Raw genomic sequence first — 27166 nt, forward strand, 5'->3', positions numbered from 1 at the left:
ACTAATGGTAGAGACTTTTTCTGCAGAAGCAAATAAGCATTTTCAAGACTTGATTTTATCTAAAGTGCATCGTGTGCACGATGCATGTAAAACCCGTCAGGTTCTAGTGGTGTGATTCGAGAACTTACGAGGGAAGATACATCCTCAAGTATTGTACTGTCATGTGAAGATGGTTCAAAATCATGAGATATTAACGACCATTATCTTTAAATCGCTTTCAAATGCTGTAGAGATTAAACTTTTAACGTTTTTCCTCATTTTTTTCTAAGTAATTAACGAATAATACTAATCTTTTTAGAGTAGGAAAAGAGAATTTATGAATAATTTTATTATTTTGAGCTCGGAAAAAAAACTGCTTCCAAATTAATTTTATAAAAGAATAAAATTTAAAAATATTTTTAAGATCCTTTTATTAGTGCACAAAAAGTAGAATACTTTTCATTCTATTTATTTCCACTTTTTAATGCTTTATTTATAACTCAGTGTTATAAATACAATGAATATTCTAATCAGATGTGTTTTTGACATCGTAAGTATTGAATCAAAAATTGATTAAATTAATCGGTTAACTGATTATTAAGGTCTGACAATTTTAAAACAGTGTAGTGTTATTGTCAACACACTTGTATAAAATTTCAAAGCCGTAACACATAAAAACGTGAGCGAAAATTCAATCGCAAAATTTCATCTGTATAAACATGAAGTCATTCCAGTTAAAGAAAAGTATTTACTAAAATAGTTAATACATGTATATTTTATCTTTTAAGAATGCATCTATTCAGTATTTAGGCATATAAAGGGCACATTTTACACATAAACAAATGGAACTTAAGGCCAACATAAACGAATTAAACCTTTATTATCTCCAACAAGAAATATATTTTTCCCTACACACGAATCGAAATTGGACGAATGCCAAACAAAATTTGTAATCAAATGAATGCAAAGCGAAAACATGAAATGAAATTCTTTTCAAAGGGAAGAAACGGGGGAAAAATTTTGTAATAGAGTAGAGGATTTAAACATTAAAACGCACCAGCACAAAAGGTTAGTCACAGCAGGATATAGAAAAAGCTCTGATTACAAAAATGGTGCCAATGAAGATTTATGTAATGGCATGATTCTTGATCAAGTATCACGTCATTCTGAAACAATTTTGAACATTTTGAAAGCGATTTTGAATTCTCGTTTCACAAGAAATGAAAAAGACATAACTCAAAATATCAAATTAATTAGAGTAAAATCACTTCGATCTCTTTTAATATTATATTTTGGTAATATCATATTTGCTTGAATGTAAATGGTTTTTGTATTAAATAAATTTTCATATTCTTGAATAATTGAAAATATATGTCATTATGAGATGTAATGCAGTGTTAAAAAAAAAAAAAACTTTTCTGTTAATTTTTTTTATCTAAGTAATAACCTCTTTCTCATCTGAGGATTAGACTTTTGTGGCATTTATTTTATTTAGGAAAAGTTATTTGAAACAGAAATATAATTTGTTATTGTTAAGCATACTAAATAGAGCTTCATATTATACATAAAGATAAATGAGCTCTCAATTAAAATAAATGAGTTGAAGCATTATTTAGAATCAAATAATTGAGTAAAAATGAATGAGAGATGATTAAATGCTGTGCTGTTTCAATGGTATTAAAAGATAACAACATTTTGATTTGAAGGCTATACGGTATATTTGAGTAATACATGATTAAGAAGTTCAACCGAGAAAAAAAATTAATAACAAAAATAAAAAGTGTGTCCGAGTACTGTCTTCATAGTGAAAAAGTGAACAAATTTTGTAATACCTAAAAAAGTTGTGAATTTCGTGAGATATTTTTCATGCATCCTAAGGAGAGTGTTTGTTTAGATGTAAAATAAAAAAATATGCTGCACGCTTTAATGCGCTCCTAAACAATGCGTTCCAAGCAGATAGGGAAAGAATAAATAATATCGCCTTGACCAGAACTATTCAGTGTCTGATACAGTGGTCTTCATTAAGTAAAATGAAACAGAAGTGTTACTGTATTAAAAAAAATTCTGTTCCTAAACAAATAATTTTAGAAAAAAATTTGTTAAATTTAATATAAACTGAAAAGTTGAAAATCCACTCAAACTTTTGTTGACTATTTCAGTTATTTACTGTTACCAAGGATATATTTGTATCTGCATTCATATAGTAAAAATATCGTATTAAGCACACGGATACTCATATATATATGTATAAATTAAAAATACGTTTCTTATCTTGAATAAATTGATCTTATAAAAGAAAACTGATATTTATTTTGTGCTATACAAGTATAGACAGAAAAAAAACTGAGTTTAAATTACTTTTTTGAAGATGGGCTAAAAACCTTCAATTAGTCTTCAGAATTAAAAAAAAAATTGAAAGTAATATTCGTAAAACGCAGAAAATATTTCATTCAAAAAGTTAAACCTTCAGTCAATCAGGATTGGAATGAACTTTCAATCGTTGAATGTTAAGTAAGTATTTAAATATTACATTATGTATTTTCTAATTAATAAATCAAGTAATAGTCTGGAAACTGAGAGAATTTATATAAAAGTGCACAGGATTTTGATGCATTTCATAATAAAATAAAATTCTTTATTTCTCTATTATTGAAAATTAATGAAATATGAAAGGGAATTTATTGGGACATTTTAGTTATTCGAATTATTGAATTTAAAGAGAGAATTAGAGAATTTATTCGAATTATTGAATTCGAATAAATAAAATTCCTTATTGTTTATTCGAACTGGTTAAAAAGAGATAGGACATAACTTCTGCAATCAGAAGCCTTTACTTTTCAGGTAACACACTTTAAAGATAATTTAATTTCGAAAAATAAAATCTAAAGTAAAAAAAAAATCTTTAAACTTATTTTCATAAATTATTATGCTTTTTATAAATTCTTATTTGGTATTTGGTTCACTATGGCTCTTATGGCTCATTGAGGTAGAAAAAAATTACTTTTTTTTTTTTAAAGTTAAAGTTTGAAATTGTACCATCAATTGGAAGTTAAATCCTTGTTTCTTCTTCTTGACATCGAGAAAGAATGTTACAGATTCAAATTAAACCTTTTTGTTACGGGAAAGCATATTCATCTAATTTAACTTGAAATTTTAAAAATATTCGATATAAATTAAAAGAAAAACAAATTCGATGGATATCATTTCGTAAATTACAAATTTAGATTGGTATGTCTCCGAAATAACATTAAAAAAAAGTTGATTTTGTGTATATTATAGATCAAAAGGCTAGGATATTAAACCACCAATCCTATTCGTGTCTCTCAGGTTTTGAATTACAGTTATAACCACATTAACAAGGGGCAGAAATATTTATAGAATTGCTAATTGCAAAATATATGAAAGGTAATAAAACAGCATCCAAGATACATTTATATTGCAAAGAAAAAAAAAGAACCAAGTTTTTAATGTAACATACATGATGATTTCCTGTTTTTAGTCTTTTTGATGAATATTTGTACTAAAAATAAAATAAAACCTCATAAAAAATAATGAAAATAATAAGAATTCTGCTTAAAACTGAAAAAATTTGAGAAAAAGAAAATAAAGTAAACCCCTAGAAAGTGGATAACGATATTTTCAATGGTTCTGTCACACTACTTTCGACTAAATGAATATTCAATGTATATAGCTTTATTTTGCATCTTAAAATCACACCATACCTCAGTTAAAATATCAAAATGCTTTTCTTGAAAATCCGATGTATTCTGTATTAATGCAGAAATGAACAACATCTGTAACATCTGGTTGGTGATTTTAGCAATGTTGGAGAGAGTATTGCATATAGAAACAGTACGGAAGTATTTTTTTAATGAATTCCATTTCGCGTCTTTTTTTTTCGTGTGTGTGGTTGAATTAATGTATTTAAGAAGGATTTCATAAATTTCGTAGTCTTTGAAGAAGATTGGAGAGATATGGTCACAGTTATATCAAAATGCTACAAATCAAACTTGTCGAAACATTTTATTGAAGTAATTCTCTTTTGCTTACAAATGTAATTGTTGTACGCTGTCACGGAATGCCATATGTGGATTGTAGTTCTAGTTTTTACATCAAAATTGCGTAAGTATGCTAAGTGTTGTACTCAACATACGACATTTTGAATATAAAAGCGACGACATTTGATTTAACATTAAAAACATCTAAGATCTGCATTTCATCAAAGTCTGGACTTTATAACCAAGACAAATGACTGCGATAAGTACTAGGTGGAAAAAAGTTTCGAAAGTCTCGCAAATAAATCAACGCTTCCATTGAATCACCAACATGAAGTACAAGCATTATTTATTTATTTTTTTTCAAAGTCATCAGAAATGGAGTTCTAACGACCGCAAACCAAAAAAGTCCACCATTCTATGATGGCCATTGTTCTTAAATTTGGTCATGACCTCAGCGATCTATATATTTCATGGTCAAATCTGGTCAATTATCTAACAACTGCCAACACGTTGGTAAGGTGTGGATGCTCCAAAAAAGTTTCAAAAAATGAAACTACACACTCTTGTAGAATTTTCACGAAGCGGTACTGGGTGCAATGTGTGTTACGAATAATAAATACATATTTAATTGCCTAATACAATTATAGCTAATACAATTTAACTTTTAAATATTATATTATCTGCGTAACAAATAATGTTAAGAGAAGTCCTATCTTTCCTTATATTATATCAGAATATGGTGGGAAGGGAAGCAGTCTGTACAAAACTTTGCAAGTTTAAAATCTTGTTGTTGAGTCAAACATGCAACAAAAACTGTTGATAATCAAAGAATTTTGAGAAAATATTTTAATGTTTCCGATATCATTTATTAGTAAAGTAGGCGAACAGCAAATAATAATAAAAATTTAATAAAAAGTATTTTTGCTGAAATGTGAATAACACGAATGTATACGCAGCATTTTACTTCCTTCAAAAAATTATTGCCAATTTAATACAGTACCAGGAAGAGAAAGCCTAGAATTTCCGGAACTGAAAAACTCTCAATACTTTCTCATCCATTAGATACATTTTCCGGTCAAATGCAGGGACAAAGAAACCAATCAAAATTTTTTATCGATTTCTTTCAAAGTAATAAAAGCTGCTTTTATACAGGGAAAATTTTCTTCAAATCCTATAATTTGCTAGAATGGGGATTATATTAAAGTGATTTGAATCAGTGGGAACATTCTTTTCAAAAGAAACTCAACATTTTTGCTGAACTAATAAGTTGTGATTGTATTATATTTTTGCTTGCTGCATTCCTTGTTTTTACATCAGATATTACTTTCATGATAATACACTAATACATAAGCACTAATACATAATTATTTTTAGCACCTGTCTTTTAATAAAAATTTGCAAACTACGTTCAAATTAAAATATATTAGGTTGATGAAACAGATTTTATTGTAAATGCACAGAATTTTGTAATTAACAGACTGAAAGAGCAAGGCGTTATCAAGCCTCTTTGTTGAGTAATGTGAGGTGCACTCCATTTTATAATCCGAGTTCAGAGAATTCCCTCTAAAATAAGTCATATGGAAATTGTTTTGAGGTTGGCAGAATTTTTCATAAAATATTAATAATAATTTAGAAACTGACGAAAATCACTCGATGCTGAAATTTTGTTTCTTGAATGATTTATTTGTAAGCGTGAAACAAATAAATAATGCATATTAAGTAGCATTATATCAAAAGTGGACTGAATATTTCAAAATCGACTTAATAAAATTTTCGTGGTTCTCTATTAAAAGTGACTAATAAATTATTTATAAAAATTATTTGCACCCTGTGCTTTTTTACACTTAAAAAAATCAATAATATTTTGTAAAGTTTAAACAATAATCATACACATTCAGGCTGGTATTTCTTTAACTGACTGAGAAATTATATTTTCAGTTATGTTTAAAATCCCCTTTTCAGAAAAATAATAAAGAAAAGCTTTTTTTTATCTGAAATACCACAATCCGTTGGTTTATTTAATGTTCATAAACAATGTTTTGTTCTAGAATGAATCGATAGACGAATTTACCTTCAACCATTTTAAATAAAGTCCAAATTTTATCTTCTCAATTGATTGAAGTTCTAGAAGCTTTTTTAAAAAAATAATTGATTTTAAAAATAATAATAATAAGTTCTAGAAGCTTTTTTAAAAAAATAATTGATTTTAAAAATAATAATAGTAATAAGTTCTAGAAGCTTTTTAAAAAAATAATTGATTTTTTTAAAAATAATTATTGATTGAAATAATTGATAGTATATATTACAAATAAAAGAATCAAATTCAAAGAAGTTGATTTCATTATAAATTTCTTTATACCAAAATTGTTTCTAATTTATAAATTCTGAATCAAATCAATTTATACTTTCTATTAAATAGTATAAAATGCTTTCGAATAATGCGTATATTTAGCGAAATTTCAAAAATCAATAAAAAAGTTCTATTAAACTTTACAATGTGAGTAATACTTAAATAGATGAAAATGTGATTTACTTACCCTGGTATAAAATTGGCAAAATAGCGTATTCCATTTAAAGAAGTATCAGACCTTCTCTTGTGTTCAGACATCACAATAAGAGCACAGTCCGCTGATAAACTAGGATTTAAAGGTGTTGGCCTTGAATTGGAGTACGATACGGGCTGACCTAAGGTCAGCAACGTAGCCGTCACCATCAAATATCTGTACAATAAAAAAAGGAGAAATTAGAATAGAAAAATTGTAATAGCACTTTGGAGTGAACACACTTTTTAAGTATTTTAATAAATATAATATTTTATAAAGTGACATTTAAAAAACATTTGTCTTATTTAAGGATTAGCTTTATTACTAGATCTTTTTATAATGTTATAAAGTTGTAATAGTTACGTGAAAACAAGGAGTTCAAATTTTTTCCAATAGCGATAAGTAAAAAAGTTTCTCAAATTACAGGTATTTAATTCAGCAAAAAAAAAAAAGACTGTAGCACATTAAATATTTGTAGCACTTTTTAAGTAATGCTGAGAAGATAAGTTATTTTAGTTCTTATTACTTTATATAAAAATCTTTTTTCAACATTAATTTCTGTTCTAGAATCTTCAGTTAATGTAAAATTATTTACAAATTCAAAATTATGGACATTGAAAATTCTAATAGCAGTTTTTTGAATGTTGATAATACCAAGATGAACAATATCAGATTCTGAAAATAAATAATTTCATTCACAAATATTACAATATTGAGGGGATCCTCAGCTTTCGAAAGCACCATATTTCAACTTTTATTTAAATTTTCAAAGCCAATTGTGATAGAACAATAAAAAAAAGGAAAATAGCCTTTCTCGGAAAAATTCCTATGACTAAAATTATTTTAAAAGGACTTAGTAGTAAACACTTAAGAATTTCAGGTAAATATGACAATCTTTGGATTATTAGTTTCTAAATATACTTGTTGTGTGCATGTTTTCGGTTACAAAATGCATCTAAATTCTTCATTTCATTCTTCTGCCAGCCTAAAATTTATATCAGCCTATTATGCTCTACAAAACAATACTATTTTTTATAATTTTGAATTACAAATAATCTAAGATTCTTGGTTAGTTTGACATTCAGAAGGATAATATGAAATTTTCATGTAAAATGCAGATACGCCATAAATATATTTTACTGCAGGTATTCTGTATACATTCTGACGCTTTGTTTCCCTAAACAATCGGTTCGACTTTTATGGTTTATTTTCAAGATCCCGACTGTCAGAAGAATAGATGGAATTCAAAAATTATGCCTTAATTTCTTTTGAAGGTAAAATATATAATATTAGCTCAACAAAATTCTAAGCTACTTCATGCACAATTATTCAATCCCTACTTCTTTCGGATCTGATATTTCAATAAAGACGTTTTTTTCAATACATGGTGGTCTCATAGTGATATTTAGAGCTCTATGATACTCTAATTTAGTATCCCACTATTGGATTAAATGTAAATTCTGATTAAATTAATCATTAAAAATCACTATAAATATGTTATTATTTCACCACTGCTCGTGCATATCTTTATCATTAGAATCACCGACATTTTTAGGTTATTATATGAAATTGTCAGAAATCAAAAACTTAGCTCAAAAGTGTACAGCATTTAAATGCAGCATCTGAAACCATTAATGATTTATGACATTCCGTGATAATATATCCATCACATACAACAATTTGAAAGCATATATATTTAACCTAAACAAATTTCTTGCATATATAAAATATTTTGGCACATTTCATGCACGGCATTGTGATTTAACAGTAATGAAGCTATGACATTGTGATTTTCCGCTTATTTTTGTGTTCTGTTATATAAACATGATTAAAATAATTAATTCTCTACGTGAAATTTTACGGAAAAGAACCGTATTTACGTCATAATAGAGCAGATAGAACAAATTTATTAATGTATCCAATTAAAAATGCTCAGTATAGTATTATTATAACTAATATTGCAGATGAAACTTCCTGGTTTAGGATAACGCAAAACACACACACACACACACACACACACACACACACACACACACACACACACACACACACACACACACACACACACACATATATATATATATTATATGTATGCATGTATGTGTGTATATATATTTATATAGTGCCAAAATGTACTAAAAAGTTTTTTGTACATTTTGTACATTGTATATTTCAAGTTAAATATATCCATTTGTTCTGAAGTTTCGAAATATTATTTGAACTCGTCTTTAACTCGTCACACTAATAAAATCATACTAATCAAAAGTTTTAACTTCTACTTCTCTATAAATTGGATAGAATAAGATTAAGATTCTTAACCTTCCTAAAGCATCTTATTCTTATCCAACTGTCTTTTCAACCCAAATGGTTACAAGGTACATTCACCATTGTGTTAGTTCCCTCAACTACAGCCATACCCGCTTAGTGGGCAAAGACTTTCATTCTGCTGTGGAAAATACATGCATAATTTTTACGCAGACGCTCTACATTACACTAATAAAATCTGATATTCGATCAAAGGTTTTAATTTCTACTCCTGGATAAGTTGCAGAGAATAAGATGAATGATTTTTATCTTCCAAAAGCATCTCCATCCTATTCAATTGTCTTTTCAATCCAAAAGGTTACGAAGTATATTCACCTTTGTGTTAGTTTCCGTCAACTACGAGCCCATACCCCATTAATGGACAAATACCGCTATCAAGTAAAATTATTTATCATTATATTACATCAGTCAGCATTCTTCATTGTCTGATTCGCCATTACAACCTAAGAAGAAACAGAATACAGAGTGTTAAATGAATCTGAGACAGAGATGTCACAACATTCACTGTGTCAGAGAGACTGTGTAATAAATATTATGAAATATTAATTGATTCTAAGAGCTCTTTCATCCATTTCCGCAAGTACAATGTAAAATAACAAGTTAACTATCTTGAGTGCAGAAAAAGACAAATTATCCATTTCTTTTCTTTCTGCAAAAGTAAAGCATCTTATATAGGCTTTTCATTTCAAAGCAATTAAGAAATGTACTTCCGGTTCGATTAGAGCATGATTCTCTAGGTTGAATATATAGATGTCTTTAGATGTCATTGCAACGATCATATATCAATAACAAAATTAAATATATGATTGATAAAAATTATGTGGCTTTATAATTTAAGAAATTAATATAGGAAATATTTTATTTCCAAATTTCAAAAGCAATTGCATGGATTAATGAAACTAAGAAAATTAAAAAGCACCTAAGATATTTCTGATAAAATTATCTTCAAATACTTCTATATATTATTCTATCTGAAAGTATTACATATATTTTCTAGGACCATACGTAACAATCATATAATATGTTTAATTATTCTTTTGAATTTTAAAAGTAGATATAATATTAAAAGGAGTACCAAAACTATGCGCTATAGCAAAATTCATTTGCTACAAAGAAATAAAAATGGACGGAATTTTTGACAACTTTTGACACGAGAAAAAACTAGAATAATTATTGAGTTTTTCGAGAAATTATTTACCTTTTCTTTTGGATGTGTTTGCATAAAATAATGCCAATATTTTATGTTTTTTTTTCCTCCTGAATTTTTTTAAAAAAATGATTATCATCCTTTTATGTAGTTTTATATATAAGATATTTTTCATCTAAAATCTTTTATTCATTATATTTTTTATCCTAAAAAGTAGCAAAAAAACATGTTTTCCTGTTACCTGTTAAATAATAATTTTAGTATTACGATTCTTTAAAACAATATGAAATTTATTTAAGTAAAAGGAAGTATTCGAAATTTTGCTTTAAAATCATCATGACGAAATGATTAATCAATAGTCGAATTGTATATACTTTCCTCGAAATTTAGACACTGGTAGAAGGAAGTACTTGTTATGCTAGAGAAATGAATAAATAAATGACATTATAATGATGATTAAATTATCAAAATAATTTGTGCCTGTCATTTATAAGAGATATGACATAATGAGATCTCATTTAATATTTATTGAATATGAAAGAAGATATGTCTTGGTAATTTGAGGTTTTACAGTAGTTAAAGAAAAACAATAACTATTATTTTTTAAAGAAAATTTTTCGACACAATTCATCCTCGAAGCTGTTATTTTTTGTAGATGTCCACATGCTATCATACTAAAATTAATATCTCATACAATATTTATTTTTATATAAATTCTTAATGCAAAATTTTTGAAAGTAGAAACTTAGACGTATAATCGAATGAAAATATGTCTACAGATCTGATTTTTACCAAAATATGTTTGTTTCGCAACATATATCTGTTCACTTTTTCGAACATTGAGAGTGTTAAATATTTTAGGTTCTTTGTTATTTTCAGCAAAAAAAAAAAAAAAAAAAAAAAATCCGGGCAACACACACACACATATATATATATACATGTAGTAAAAGCTTATAAGCCATTTAACATTAATTGCTTTTGTATTGTGGTCATGTTACTGGGCTATGAACCACAAGGTCCCACGTTCTATCTTTACTCATCACAATTCGCCACATTGGTGACCCGGACGTGATTATCGCTCCAGGCCACAATACAAAAGCAATTGCCGGGGAACGTAGCTGTTAACTGGCTTATAAGCTTTCACTGTATATATGTGCTTTATTATTGAATGATCATTTTCACATAAATATGAGCAGACAACTGATTTCGTCAACAATTTACTTGAAATCTGAAATTTTTAGTTTTAAGCAGGTGTACCGATTTTATCCATCTAGCTCCTTCATTCTGTTAATTACTTGCGTCAGATCGACAGACTAACATAAAACAACGACATACAAAAGTGTTTTTTTTTCTGACAGAGATTTGTCTAAAATATGGAGATTCCTCAAAATCTCAAGGTCAATTTTTTATGATTACTGTACTTTCTCTTGGAATATTTCATACAAGAAAACAGGGGGGAAAGGAAAGTTACAGAAATCGAAAGAATCAGTTTTTAAATGAAACTGCGACAGCCACTGAAAGATATTAAGAAAATAAAAAAGGTGACCTGGAATCAGTTGAAATGCAATTTTAGAACAAGGTTAAGATTTTTTTTCCTTAAATTTTAGATTTAACAATAGGCAATAATGGCAAAAGAAATATAATTGAAAAAGAACACATTTATATGAAGTGCATAAAGAATACGTACTTAGAATAACGAAAGAAAATAAGTGTTCACAGAGTCTTTGTGAAAAAGTTTATTTCTGTATTTTAAGAACAAGCTATCATGGTTTGCATTCACTCTATTGCTTTGAAAAAATCAGTGAATTTTAACCCCTTATTGGCACAGAAGTAATGTGCTTCCATTGGCTTTAATGGCAAGTCTACAATTTCAAATGCTTTACATTGATGTTATAAGCGTGCCTTCATACACAGATATCTGAGTAATAAATAAAGAATTAATTAATTAATTTAAAAATTCTTAAAACATGGAAATAATTAAACGTATTCTACTTACTTCGTGTGAATGCTCAAAACATTTTTTACTTCACCTTTCCCGTATTTGCCAATACGGGTTAAAATATGATATGAAAACTGCACAGTCAAAGATATTTCCATTCAGATTTCCTTACTGTGTCATTTATTACCTTATTCGAGATCTTGTAGAATATTGAGAACGTAAGAACTATTAAGAAACATTTTTCTTTCAAATTTTTCAATATTCATAAAAAGAAAATGATATAAAAATATTCCTTATTTAAAATATTTCACTAAATACAGTATTTAATTACTTTCAAATGAATGTGACTTTATTTTTTTAAATGAATGCTTCCTTTTTTCATATATTTTCGAACTTTTGAGACATAACAAATTTTTCCAACAGATATGGGTGCGATAACAAATTATTTTTGATGCTCAAAATTGTCTAGAATGAAAATAATTTAACTAATACTGCTTTGAACGAACAGAAAATATATGGTAAAGCAATATATCAGACGATACGTGATTAGAACATGGAGAGTGAACTCAAAGCTTCTAAGCTATCGGGCTTGTAAATATTGCTAATAAGTGGCTTAACAACATATAAATATTAATAAAACTTAGGTATTACAAAAATTTAAAAAAGAATAAATGAGAAAATCAGTTGTAAGTAATATATAAGTTAAGACCTAATTACCCTAATAGAGCAGTACTCATTAAATCTCACGTAAATAAATATAGCAAGATGGCCGCTTCTGATAACAGTACGTCCTAATTTCGTATGAACAACTAACAACGGATACAATAGGGAAGACTTAAATACGCATGGAATTTTTTTTTTCGAATTACTGTATTTAATCGTTTTTCAATGAAAATAGTTTCTGAATCAAATTTCAGGTTTCACTCAAAACGATAGAAGTTACATTAGGGACTTTTATGTCCCAATAAATAGTTTTATAAGAACGACTTTTACTTTCCCAAATCTCATAACTTTAAGACGATTTTCAGAGCAATTTCCAAGTCTAGATATTTTCCTAAATATAATTATAACAATCATTTTTATTTAAATATCTTTCAGTGCAGGACTAAAAATAATTTGATTCTTTCCTTTGATGTATGTAGAGATAGATTTTGGAGAGAAATTGTTAAATGCTTTACTAATGAAAATTTGAATAGAGCATATAATATTTTCTTTTAACTTGTCAAAAAGTTTTCATGGAACTTCAATTATTTAGATTCATTAAACGCAGATACAATATGAATTCTTATACAAATTAATACAGTTCTTTATCAGCATATTTTTTAATCATGGTAAATAAGCACGAAGAAAAAATAGTTTTAAAGATAAATGAAATGCAAGGTTTTCTTTAATGATCAAATTCTTTCTGTTGCTTGTAAACCATTTTGTGGTGTGTGTGTGTGTTTTTCTGAAATATACTGTTTAATGTTTCAGAAATATTCTATAATTTTTTATAAATCAGAGCGCTATAATTTTCATATGGCTTTTAAATTGTCTTTCTATTACACGAGAAATAATAATAATGTTGGAAATCAAAATGTCAGTATAATGTATCTCACTGATTACAATTCATTGAGAAGTTAGTTTGGCAATCACTTTTTTATCTACTAACACACTCTTTTATGCTAATCTACTTACTCAACATTATATTTACTGAAATATTGAAATAAATATCAGCTTTAAATAGTTGAATTTTTTCAAGCTGATAATTCAATGAGCATCGGAAAAATAGAATTTATTTTCAAATCAACAATGATTCATTTAATAGTTTGCTAATGGTCTGCGCATGAGGAAGTAAAAGAAAATTATGTTTATACAGTTTACTGTCGCCAGTTTCCCTGTGGAAGTAATGGCATTTTGCTTGGTTGTAACAGCCATTGATTTCGTTATCTTTCAAAAGAAAGAGACATCTCTTAAAACCACGGAAAAAATAAAATATTATCACGAATATGTTCAAATGTATCATTCTAATTGTTTACACTGATTTTCATAACAATCATACTTTTTAAGATATAGCATAGTGAAAAGTACATTTCCACTTGTTTAAAAATAAGAAAAATACAATTAAAAGCTATTTTTGAGTAAAACGAATATTCTTTCCGAATGAATTGAAATTGATACTCTAAATATTCTTTAAGTGACACATTAGCAAAATGCTGAAACAATAAGCTATTCAATATCAATGATAGTAAAAGTAAACTTCCTGCTTTTGTTGACTTTTCTTAATTCGATTCTTTCATTCTTTCCATGATTAATGTTTGAACCCAATTGCAATAAAATAATTCGCCCAGAAAAATGTTTGCTTAAATTGTAATTAAAATCAAACGTTAGAACATTTAAAATTGAGATTACCAGTTAAAAATATAATTAATACCATTAGCAACGCCTAGAAGCTGTATAATCAAAATTATCATGACCCAAATAAAAATAATTATCCTTATCATAGGGAAAAAAAAACGAATCAAGCAATAATGTCGAAAAACTCGCATTGCAAACAAAATATTGCTTGCAATCTCACTCTAATAATGAAATGTATTAATTATATCAGTGAAAATAGAATTTATAAAATACTGGGAGAAGATTGTAAAAATATGTATTCAATTGAATGTTCAACTTGAATAAGAAAGAAAATGTTTTAATAAATTCTCTATTCCTGTTTTGTACACATTTTTGAACGATTAATAATGTCTTATTATTATCCCTAATTCACGTAATTATTTTCTTTGTGCATCAATTAACTGCATTTCTAATATTATACATCAAAATTAAATCTTTTATAGATGTTTTAACTAGAAGCAAAAGGGGCGGAATATTCATAAATATATCAGTTATTTAATCGAATCTTGAAATTGAATCAAAAAGACAACACATTCCCAAAGTAGTTATCACCATTTAATTAGAAAATAGAGAAAAGAAAACTGTTAAACGGTTAAAATTAGAATCGAACTACAATGTACCCAGCAAGAGATTCTGATACTCACGGTTATTTTATAAAATAAACAGGATCGATGCAATTTTTCATTCTTAACATACCTTAAAAAAACTAAAGCTATCAACTAAGAATTATCGCTTTCAGGGTTATTAAAATTTTAAATCATTCTATGTAAAAAAAATCACCATAAAGACATCAAACAGTAAACACGTAATCATTGAAATTTTAAAACAAACACTCGATTCGGTATTTCCTTATAATAAAATAAATCATATAATCCTATCTATAGATTGGTGTAATATTCATCTAATTATAAAGTTGAGTTATTTTTGAAACGCGAACCAACCATTCATTAAAACTTCAGAACCGTGGAACATCATCAAAAGTATGCCGTTCACTTTTTCGCTGACAAGAGTTGACCTCGAATCTATATTTTGTCTACGACTCCACAGACAGATGTGTTTGGTTCCTCATCGGTGGCTTGGATGATCTGAGCTGTATACCGTGACATATTTGAGAGGCGATTACTACGATGGCATGGATTTTTTTAACCTGTCACGGCTAGAAAAGGATCATAAATTGAGGTGTATTGTCCTTATAAACATGGAAATGTTCCCTTATGACGCTAAATCGGATATTGTCTAAGGAATTTGAGTGGATCGTAGTATAAATAGAATTCCATGTTTATAAAAAAAACGAAATTTTTGCAACTGTTATTTAAACGAAGTATCACCAGAAATAACATACAAGTTCCAGAAATTGTTTGGAAATATACAACTTTTTTAATAACTTCCTTTTGTCCAAACAGTTGATTTCTCGAAAAATGATTAGCAGAATTTGAAAATTTTTGGAAAGACTTATTCTAAAGATGAAAGACATTATAAATATTATTAAAAACCTCTATTTCATATACGATTATAACAACAAATAGCAATTTGAAAATGGGAAACTACAGAAAGGGATTAAACTATTTCCTATAGCTCATTATTTATTCAAAAAAATAGAGATATATATAAATATTATGAGATTGACCTCTTTTGTACTTCATATTTCAACCATTTTAAATTCGTCTTTCAATGCAAAAACAATAACTGTACATAATTTAATTAGAAATAGTTTCATGGTAAAAAAAAAACCCTGCTAACTATAAAATATTACGATGCAGAAGAATATTAACTTTTTGCGGTGCACTTTCCAGTACCACTGGAAATGAAATTTCTAATTTAGTTTTCCTAGAAATTAAGTTGTATTTTTTCTGTTCATTCAAACTGATTATTTCGTTCTATAAATTAACTTGGACTTCGCTACCAGCACTTTAATAAAATCAACGGACCGCAAAAGGATTAAAGCTTCAGTTCTAAGCGAATTTGAATGTTGTTTTTTGTTTCTTCCTTGCTTGTCTTTTATTAGATAAAATTAACCGTTCCAGAAATTATAAAAGATGATCCTAAAACATTTTATAATAAGGGAAAGGTAGGTATTGGAAACTGAAATAAACTGATTCTATAACGGGACATGGGTACGAAGTGACAGAGAGTGATGATCAGACAGTCACTGATGGAAGAAACTGTCTTTAAATTTTCGGGTAAGTTTGCAATTTTCAATCTCATTATTGACAATTTACAAGTCACGAAATTATATGTCTATCATTAAATATTCTCTATTAATATAGGAGATGACATGTTACAAAACTACATAGTAAATGCAGCACCTATTTACAAGACTACTGGAACTTCTTTCTAAAACTCGTCTAGCAGTTGTCTCATAAGCCTCATTCTAGCACGATGCAATTCTAGTTTATTTCAGTAATGATATTCGAAATTACATCTGTATAAATTACGATTCCTGTTATATTGGAATAAAGGGCCCTATTTCGGGGTTATAGATACATGCAAGGTTTTCTATTTCTGGGATCATATTCATGATCTGTGGAAGATCTGATGAGTCTTATAAAGATATAATGTCCAAACTGTCATCTACCACTGAAAATGTATGTAAAAGTCTAAAGATATTTCATAGAGCCTACTAATCCATACGCCACTACTTCGAATTTTGTATCATAGTGGGGGCTTTAAATTTCGAGGACTTTGTTGTGTGTAAAAAGGTAAATTAATAAAATGTTTGATTCTTTTGATTTTACCTGTTTTTGCGATTACTTGTTTTTCACAGCACCTTTATGTGTCAATCCCGCAGGCACATTCAATTACGAAATCTACCTAATTTCCCTTTCCTACATTTACATTTTTGCTATTTAATGCAGAAAATCAACTTGAAGTGATATTTTTGATAAAAAAATATTAATTTTGTTCTGAATTTTTTTTCCAACTACGTCCATTTAGCTAATGAATTTGCCCTGAATTGCTACTTACATTAAAATAAAATGTAATATGAAACTTGCAATTCGTAAATGTAGCAAATACGTTTGACAGATTTAAAAAAAAAAATTATTATTTCCTGCAGCCACAAATGGGAAAGATCTTTTGGAAAAAACCAAAACTTTCTGAAACAAAAAAAAAAAAAAAGAAAGGAAAGAAATAGAATATTTTAATAAAATAAATGGGAAAATTCCCCGATTTGCGTTATTATTGGTTAAAGTTTTGACGAAGTTTTCTGAGTTTTACTTGTTCTGATGGAAATATTTCAAAATTAATTGATAATGCTTAAATAACCGTGCAGATTTCCTCTTAATTGTAAATCATAGAATGTTAAACAAAAAAAGAAAAATATGAGCATCATTAATATGTCTAAAAATTAACGAAACTTTATTTCCCCCAAAATCGTACTTATTGTTGACCAAAAGTTTGTGACCTGGGATATCCCTAACCTTTAAACTATTGACTCACAACCATTTCTGCTAATTTTACTGACCTTTAAACTATTGACTCATTACCTTTTCGGTAAATTTTTTTGATCCTCCCATCAGATCAATGCAATTAAGAAAGGTCAAAAGGATTGTACTTAAATCTTTAGCTCTCAGCCAAAGCACTTCGAATGGGATTTCTTCTAAATTATTCTAATTTTTTTGAATTTTTTCAGGATATACAGTTTGAATGCGTAACAACTGGAATTATAACAAAATAAAAAAAAAGCAGAGCTTTCGTTCTCTTTTTTTGATTATTGCATAATCGTTAGTATAATAAGAAAAATATTTTAAGCGATTAATTTTGCTTAAAGCTAATAATAAAAGAAAAATTGCAAGAAACTTCTTGCAAATTATTGTGAAAACATTGAAGTTAGATAAATCAGTTAGATGATGCAATGCAAATCAGGTTAACAAACGAAAATTAGTCAATTTAAACAGTAATTTGGTTTTTTAACATAGTTCGAGCAAGATAAGATATAGTTGCTACATAGAAATTTTAATCTTATAATAACGAATGAAATATTAACTATTGAATAATGCACATGAGAAGTATTTTCAAAATATCTTCAGACAGTTCTTAAACCACAAACATTTTATCAATTCTGAAATTAAAATTTAAAAATGAATTGTAAAGTCTTTCTTTGAATGAAAAGAAAGTAATTCAAAGATTATGTATGTTGTACTATTTTGTGTTTAAGGGTAGGAAATGTTTAAACCTTTTTTTTTATTTTTTTATATTTTGTATTTTAATATTTAAAAGGTATATTTTAATTAATGATGTATTGTAAAATAATTTTCTATAAATATTTTTCTTTCAGCTTTTCTTTTTACTACCATAAATATTTTTATTGTGATATATTGGAAATGTGGGAGAGTTTTATTTAATATAATACTAAAAAAACTGAAGTGCAGTTTTTCTTTCCTGCCTTAATCAATTAAAGCTAATAATGAAATTCATTTATTTATAGAATAAATTACTGTTGTTTAATTGAAAACGTAATTTTCGCTATCTGGACAAAATTTATTAAAAAATGTAAAAATATTTTTGAAAATTTTTTTAAATATATTTTCAAAAAAAATTGATCTACATAAAATAATTGATTAATTAATAAATAATAGTTTTATAAATTATGCGTAAATATATAATGATCCATGATTGAATATTTTCACTTAATGCACTTCCTATATTTCTCAATTAAGTGAAAAAAATGTTTGGATCCTCTCAAAAACTTCAAATTGAAAATAAGAAAGGAAAAAAAATTAAATCTTCTCCTTTTAAATTTAAAAGATAAGAAAATGAGATCCAAAATTTATTACACACCAAATTAATATTCATTATTACATATTTTTGCTTTTAGAAAGGTCATGTATTATTGAATAAGTCAGTATGAAAGCAATAAATAAATAAATTAAATAAAATAAATAAATAAATAAAATAAAATAAAATAAATAAATAAATAAAAATAAAAAAATAAATAAAATAAAATAAATAAATAAATAAAAATAAAAAAAAAATAAAAAAAAATAAAAATAAAAAAAATAATGCGTTCCATTTTGATAAATACATGAATACAAATTTAATGAAAATCGCTGCAGTTTGCAACAGTACTTATTATTGTCTTTTTCAGAAAAAAAATTTATTGTTATTGTTTTACTTTTTAGGACATTTCATAAATGTACATTTCTAAACACTTTTACTATTTTGAAATTTTCAATCAATAGTTTTAGATTTCTTCATTTGTTGAATTATTACTCTCACTTTACATGTGCTTAAGATATTTAAATCATACATAATACTAAGTTAACTCATTTGTTTCCAGAACTTTGCAACTATAAGAAAAAAATTACAGATTTGAATTTAATTACTTTATTTACAAAGTAATTGTAATGTACCTAATGAAAATAAAATTACTATTTCAAAGCTATATTTTAAATATATTTCAATGACAAAACTTATAGAAAAATAGACAACTAGTGCTAAATTTTACAGTTTTATTGATTAAGAAAATTGACATAAATTTTATCGAAATACTTTCAAAATGTTTTGAAAGATTTCAAACTTAAAGCTCTTAATTATTTTATTTCTTAAATTTGGAAAAAACAATTTGACGAAGTGCACTATTATGTATCATATTTTATACTATCAATTTTTTCCGGCATGTGTATTCCAGAAAATAATTTGAGAGACTGATAGTTATAATTAATTTTAAAATTATATTTGACAGCATATTTCAATATTTTTCAATGCATTTCATTAAAATAAAACCCTTTAAATTACAAATTATATTAATTAGATAAGGTCACATCGGTGGTGTTTTATAAACTTTGGTAGAAATTAAAAATTTTGACACTGACATTTCAAATTTAAGATTTTTATTTTGAAATCCAAATATCAAATGAAATAATTAACTTTAATTTAATTCCTATAAAAATTATTGCGGATTCTGCAGAAGAAAATTTAATAAAAATTAAATTACATTCTACTTAAAACATTTATTATGAAGAAACATATTTGAACTTTGAAGGCGAGTTCACAAGTTGTTGAAATTTGTTATTTTTAAAGCACATGCAGATCCATTTATTATTATTGTTATTTCAATGGGAGGAGTTGTTCGTCTACTTTCTTGTAAATGCATAAAGAAGAACAAAATGTATGTATCTAGTTCCGGTGATTGGATTTATATATTTTCCCTTGGGATTTGGTAATAAGCTATTATTTATGGGCTTTCAGATAGGATAATAAATTCAATAACTGAAATTTTCTTTTGTTTGCGACTTGCATTTGTTATTGTGAAATAAATGAACATTTTGAGACGCAAACCTGCTGAATTTCAAGGCGACCTCTTGATGAACTAGATGTTGTTTCATTACAATATTTTTTCAAAGAGTTCAAGAAGTATTATGGTAGGTTATATCAATTATATTTGTAGACTGTATTACTTAAAAAGGAATTCACAGCTTCATTAACATTCAAAAGTAGCATAATATTACTAATGCATCATTAGAGTAATATTTATAGAAATCTAATAACAAAAATCAATCAGAACCTTAACTCAATATTAGTTGCATTCTCTATATGATCTATAAATATTTCAAACACGAAACAAAAAAGTTGATTTTTAAATTTAATAGAATATGACTAATATTTACCGTTTTTTTATTTATTAAATATTACCAAACAAAAAATTTACATTTTGTCAAAAAAAAAAAAAAATCTTCACTATACTGAAAATAAGAGAGTACTTACGACATAGTTATGCTAAGGAAGTGCTTTCATAGCAGGAAAAAGAAGTATGGCGCGGTATTAGATATGACTAAAAACCAATCGAACACCGAAAGATGCCGGCTCTTTTTTATTTTTTTCCCATAGGTAAAATTCTCACTTTCCTCCAGCTAAGCGAAAACTCTCGTTCTAACCTCAAAAGTCTATGACCGACCATTTTAAACTCGGGAGGAAGATCTAATGTAGGTCATTAGACTCAGACAACATTTCTTTCGATGCGGCTGGATCAAAACACTGAAAATTTCCCTTTTTCTGCCTCAAGTCTTTCTTTTAAGAAGTATCTCTCCCTCTCTTTTTTTCCCTGTATATTCTAACACAAATTTATACTCAAGCAGGTTTTATTCTTTTAGACAGAAGGGCAATAAATTTTTACTCACTTTGCCAACTATATTGCCATTTTTTTATTATTTTTACTCACTGTACGTTTTTTTTATCTTTCAATTCCAATACGTAATTCGAATCTAAATAAATGTAAAAAAAAGCAGGGAAGTTAATATTGTAAAAAATTTTAACTTTTGATTGCATTTTTTAAGAAACAGTAGGATTTGGTTTTTTAAAATAACACCCTACAAATGCACTGCTGATAAAAAAAATAAGAGATATTTCAAAATGAATATGAAGCGATAAAAAAAGAGGCATTTTTTTTACGAAGCAAGAACACTAAATTTAACCCCTTGCTATTTAATTTTTGATATTCCTGCTTATCAAAAAAAAAATGTTCCATTTTATATTATCGTTTCATAATCATTCTAAAAGGTCTTAATTTTTTGTGTGCAAGCGTATGCATGAACTTCATGCAAAATCATAGACATTTTGTACACGGTTCATTAGAACAGAACTATTTTGCTACACAAAATGACCGTTGTGAACTAAGCAATACATCGTTAAAAAATGCTATCGTATTTGCAGTATATAAATTATTTCACGATCACAACCATATCCCGCTTATAAACAAAACAGGGAATGCGCATGTAACAATATGCAATAAATATTTTAATATAATTCGTCATCAAAATAAACCAATTGGTAGAAAATATGTTAACTGATGAATTAGATCTCAAAGCATGAGTTAAGACTGCAATATGCATCAATACGCATTACTAGGTAAACAATCGAATTGTTGACATATGAATTAAAAAAACAGATTCGGTAAAATTCGAAGCGAGTTTCTAAAAATGCATTCTTTAGATATTGCATATTTTTGAGTATTTTCCGATGTTTTTGCTGCAACTTATTTAGAATTGAAAATGATGACACGGAAAATTTAAACCACTTTGAAAAATTGTGGATCTGTTTTAATTTAGAAATATTCTAATTCAGTTCTTTTTTTCTAGACTCAGGATAATTGTGAGAAGATCTATTGATAGGACTAATTTAGGTTAGGAATTTATTTTTAATATGTAACATAACAGTGATAAAAATTAATGTAAAAAAAACCGAGGTTTGAACAAATGTAAATTTTTAATAAAATGGATAATACATAAAAACTTCTATAATATGTCTGCCAAGAAAAGAACACAATGCCAACAATGCTCATTCCTCACCAAGATTTCCTAATACAGCAGTTTACCTTAAACTAGTTATTACCTATACCTGATACACCACGGAAACATTAGCAGGCGCTATAGAAGGTAATGGATTTGCGAATGACAGATATGTCGAAACGTTTTCATCAGTATCCAAAACCAAAACGTTTCTTTGGTCAATAATATCCATAGTATCTTTGAAAGGACAGTAAAATTGATTATTTTATAGTCTCTTTCTGAACTGCTTAAAATTTAATTGTATATTAAGCAGTTTTACTATTAAAAATACTAAAATAAATATCTTGATTAAAAAAATTGACAAAAAGAATTTCCAGGTAATTATTTCTACAGAGGCAAATAATACAATTTTATATTTTCTTTTGGAGTCATGAAAAGCTCATTCTTAACCATGCATGAATGGAATTCAAATTTAAAATCACGAACAGGGCGTTTTAATCATCAGTCTCACAGAAGATAATTTGACACTTCACACCTTCCCCAGAGTTCAAATGAACGAGGCAAATCCGAAAGATGCAAAAAAATATGTTAGATGAATTCCTAAAAATGAGGTCGTATTTCGAAGTTCTAATTCGATTCCTTTTCAAAAGTCTGGAGAATCTGGTTTAATTCGAAAATTTAAAATAAAAAAGTTATAAAGTTAGACAGTTCGATTGGCAACATGTATTAAACCGGTTTTCCATTATTATTACTCATATTCCTATTCGAATATATCGATTGTGAAATCCATCAAGACAATAGCATCAAGAAGATGACAGTTGTCTTAGAAATTTACTTAATTTACTTCCATATTGATATAACCTCTTTTCTTCCACTAACTATATGTGTCTCATTTTCTCCAATGACAGTGCATTTGAAAGTGTGTGGCAAATGTTCGTCATCTTATTTAATATAAATTATATTGTAATTCCCATGTTTGTCAAAATTATTGTATTTATTGATTTGTCATTCCTTTATGGATGCAAATATATAAAATTACTTACGTATTGGATGACTCAGATACTCCTATAAACGAAATGTAGGATATGGTTAAAGCTAGTCTTAGGAATATATGGTTAACTAGTAAATAATGGATGGAAAACTATCAAAAACATGCAATATCAAAATTATGCAATTTTTTATAAATAGTACCAAAACATGATCTTTTTTAGAAATATTACTAAAAAGTACTATTCTTAAAACAATTTTGCTTAGGAATAAAGGTTTACATGAATGCCCAATTTTACAATGACATAATTTTAAAAAATAAAGCTATGTTTCATGGTTTGTGGGACTATCAAACAATAAGCTGCTTATTATTAGCCATAATCTGAAGAGAATCTACCAGAAATTTTATGCAAACATTTCTTCAGAAAATAGTTTTGAAAATTCTTGTTTGAATTATATTTTGTACCTCTGTTTTGCCCAATAAAACATGCATTCTAAAAGTTAATTTTCATTTTTTTTTCAAATTAAACTGATTGTAAGATAATCAGCTGTTTTTTTAAATTTTTCAATGAAGTTTTTTCATTGTTAATATTTAAAAACTCATAAATCAGTAAACCATGGCCATGTACTCATTTCTTCTTAATTGTATTGGATATATTTGTTCTTTTTCAATAGAAACATCCAAAAGGTAGCAAGCAATCAAGCTTGCAAGATCGCTGATTGTTATCAATTTTATCAAAAGCTGATAAAGAAAACAAGAGCTTGATTTGAATTAAGGAAAATGTAAAAAGATCTCATTATTTAGAAACTTAACGAAAAAGTTCATTAATGGACACGCAATGCTGTTTTTTTAATCATTATACGACTAATGAGAAAAGCGTACCAGTTGAAAAGCAGTTTTATTTTCCCTCACTAGTTTCAAGCTGTTTTATTTACTCTTTAGAGAAAAAAAATAAAGATCCACAAAGAAATATTTCATGATTCTCTTTCAGAATCAATTACACTGTTGTAAACCATAAACGATTCCTATATTAAGAAATAGATAAGGAATCATCTGCCCAAAGGTTTTCAAGCATATCGGTCATTATTGCCATCGTAAGTAATAGATTCGCGTGACATAAGAAGTAAGTAATAGATTTGTGCTCACTCCACCAAACGAGACGACCCATATATTTATTTCTACATTAGAGATCACATATTCTTACGTAATATTAACGAGTGTCATCGTTGTTTCAAAGTTCAAATGGGTTTCTTTTACGGTAGAGCACACTGAAAGTATGTTACATCAATTTATGTAAGTAGCATAGGAAAACCTCGGGAAACTTGATATCAGTAATTGAAATTACTGATGGATAAGAATCAATTAAAGTTTTCACCGATAAGTAAAGTAAATTTAAAATGCTTTGAAAAGCATTATAAATTGCTTATGATATACTTATAAGCTCTGAAAACGAGAAACAAAATTCTGTTTTCCTACAGATAAGTATTTTTTTCATAAATAATAAGTGAAAATAAATCGTGACGATGCATTAAAGAGCTACATTTTTTCAGAACTGTTAGTTAGGCACATTTTTCGGACAATCGATGATTGTTGGGTAATTCTTAAAAAGACAAATTTGTCCATTTCGACTCAGATAAATATTGAAATTGCATTTACCGTTTATGGAGAATTTCAGAACAAGATGATACTAAACGCAGAGCTTCAATCAGTGGTGTAACTAGGGTAGAGAAGATTAGACAAGTACCCTGGGCGTCATGACCAGTGCCACAAAAATGTGCTATAAATTAGATGAATTTAATAAAAAAAGTAGATTTTTTTTAAAAATTCTTATTCCTTAAATCTTCTTAAAAACCAAAATAAATATTTTTCTCTTACTTAATATTTCTATATATTTAATTATCTCGATTAATTCCCATATTCAAATGACTATTTGAGTTCTGTACCCAAACATTATTTTTGACATAGTATGCGAGTCATGAACGTTTAAAAATATTTATGAGTGTATCATGCAAGTAGTATTAGATAGAACTAAACTAAACGTGAATAGTTAGTATAAATCAGTAGATCATATTTTATTTATCATATTCTTATCAATCAGCAAAAAAAACTTATTGCCATTTTTAAATGCTTAATATTTAGAATTAATGTAAACTAAACTGAATGAAAGCTGAGAATAAATTGCATTAATAATGCAAATACCAAGTGTAAATAACATTTAAAAGAACCCGTTAAAAACGTTTTGTAAAATATGATGGTGGAGGTGTGGATAAAGTATCAGGTTAATAATTAGAATTTTTTGCTACTTTTTGAAATTGGAATAAAACCATTTCGTTCTAAAGTTGAATCAAAACTACGAAAGAAAACTTGATATTGTCTCTTTGGTCCATAATATTAGCGTTATCCTTGGAAACGAATGCTTCTTTGAAGATAAGTTCTATTGTACAAATTGATTCGATTTGAAGAGTTCTTAAAACCAATTATTATTTAATAGTTGCACCGTACTTGGCACTGAATAACTAATCAAATAACTTCTCTACAGTCATATAATCTCACTAAACTACAGAATAAATAAAGATTCATAAAAATACGAAGATATTTTTATATATTAAAGACTAGTGCTGAATTTTTAGTTTTATTTGTTTAAACATATATTAACTCATTTTCTTTATTTAATTTAAAAATAATATATAGTTAAAAAAATTATCAGTATACTGTTCTTGTCTTTTTTTTTGTACTTTCAATGATTGTAACATCGATTACTGAGGTATTTTCTTAAACTTAATTGAATTATAAGATAGTTTCCACATATTTGAAGTATATTTCTTTACAAACAACGTATAAAATATGTGTTTTAATAAGGGAATATAATGCGTTGTCGTTACCGTTAAGTTAAAAAAACAGATATTCCGAGCATTCTGATCATCATATTCTACGCTTCGAAACCGAGATTACATTAACTAAATGGATGTAAATTTCAAAGCATTAAAAAATGGAGCTGAATTTGAAAAAAAAATGAATTTTCAACTGAAAATTAAAAAGGTTTTGGTAGAAATTAGAAATTATCCTCGAAATTATGTATCAACAGAAAATGCTATCTCCAAAGGAAATCATTTTTTTGGAGAAGCATAAATATTTTTTAATGTTTAATGAATAAAAAAATGTGATTGAAGACATGGAAAGTACTTAAATTTAGAAAAACTTAAAAGAAGAAGAAATTTTTTAAAGTAAAATATAAAAAGGACAGCACAGAAAACAAAAATAACAGTTTCTAAAAATTATCACAATATACGAGAAATCAAACATTCTTTGTAAATGCTTCTTGTGAAAAAATGACGGTTAATCCGAAATTAACAAATTCGTGAAACTTTACAAACGGCACATAGAAAGCAAGTTATCATTGTGAACAAAGCTCTCAGGTACAATGAAACAAACAATAGTTTCATAAGCACTGAAGCGCTTAAAAGACGATAATTACACTTTGATTCCAGTTGAATGAAAAAAAGAACTCTCGCTGTTTGAAATTTCAAACCATAATAAGTTGTATATAAGAGCTTAATTCAACGAAATTTTGTTTTGAATTATTGTATCTTATTATTTCTAAAGTATTAAAAGTACCTGATTTCGAAAACATTCATTGAACATTTTG

The 27166-nt window shown here is 27.1% G+C and overlaps 1 protein-coding gene across 2 annotated transcripts in view; it reads right to left on the reverse strand.

Annotated features, from left to right (window-relative positions):
- LOC129960342 (chorion peroxidase-like) overlaps positions 1-27166 on the reverse strand; it is a 147630-nt gene that overhangs the window by 93724 nt on the left and 26740 nt on the right. The window contains exons 1-2 of one of the 2 annotated variants that reach the window (XM_056073718.1): positions 21013-21216; positions 6515-6697 (exon numbers count right to left, since the gene is read on the reverse strand). In XM_056073718.1, the coding sequence (XP_055929693.1) occupies positions 6515-6697; positions 21013-21017 (188 nt within the window). In that variant the 5' untranslated portion in view covers positions 21018-21216. Of the gene's footprint in view, positions 1-6514; positions 6698-21012; positions 21217-27166 lie in introns of those variants that run through there. The other variant, XM_056073717.1, reaches the window with a different exon arrangement.

This window comes from Argiope bruennichi, chromosome X2 (assembly GCF_947563725.1).
Source record: "Argiope bruennichi chromosome X2, qqArgBrue1.1, whole genome shotgun sequence".
NCBI classification, from domain to species: Eukaryota; Metazoa; Arthropoda; class Arachnida; order Araneae; family Araneidae; genus Argiope; species Argiope bruennichi.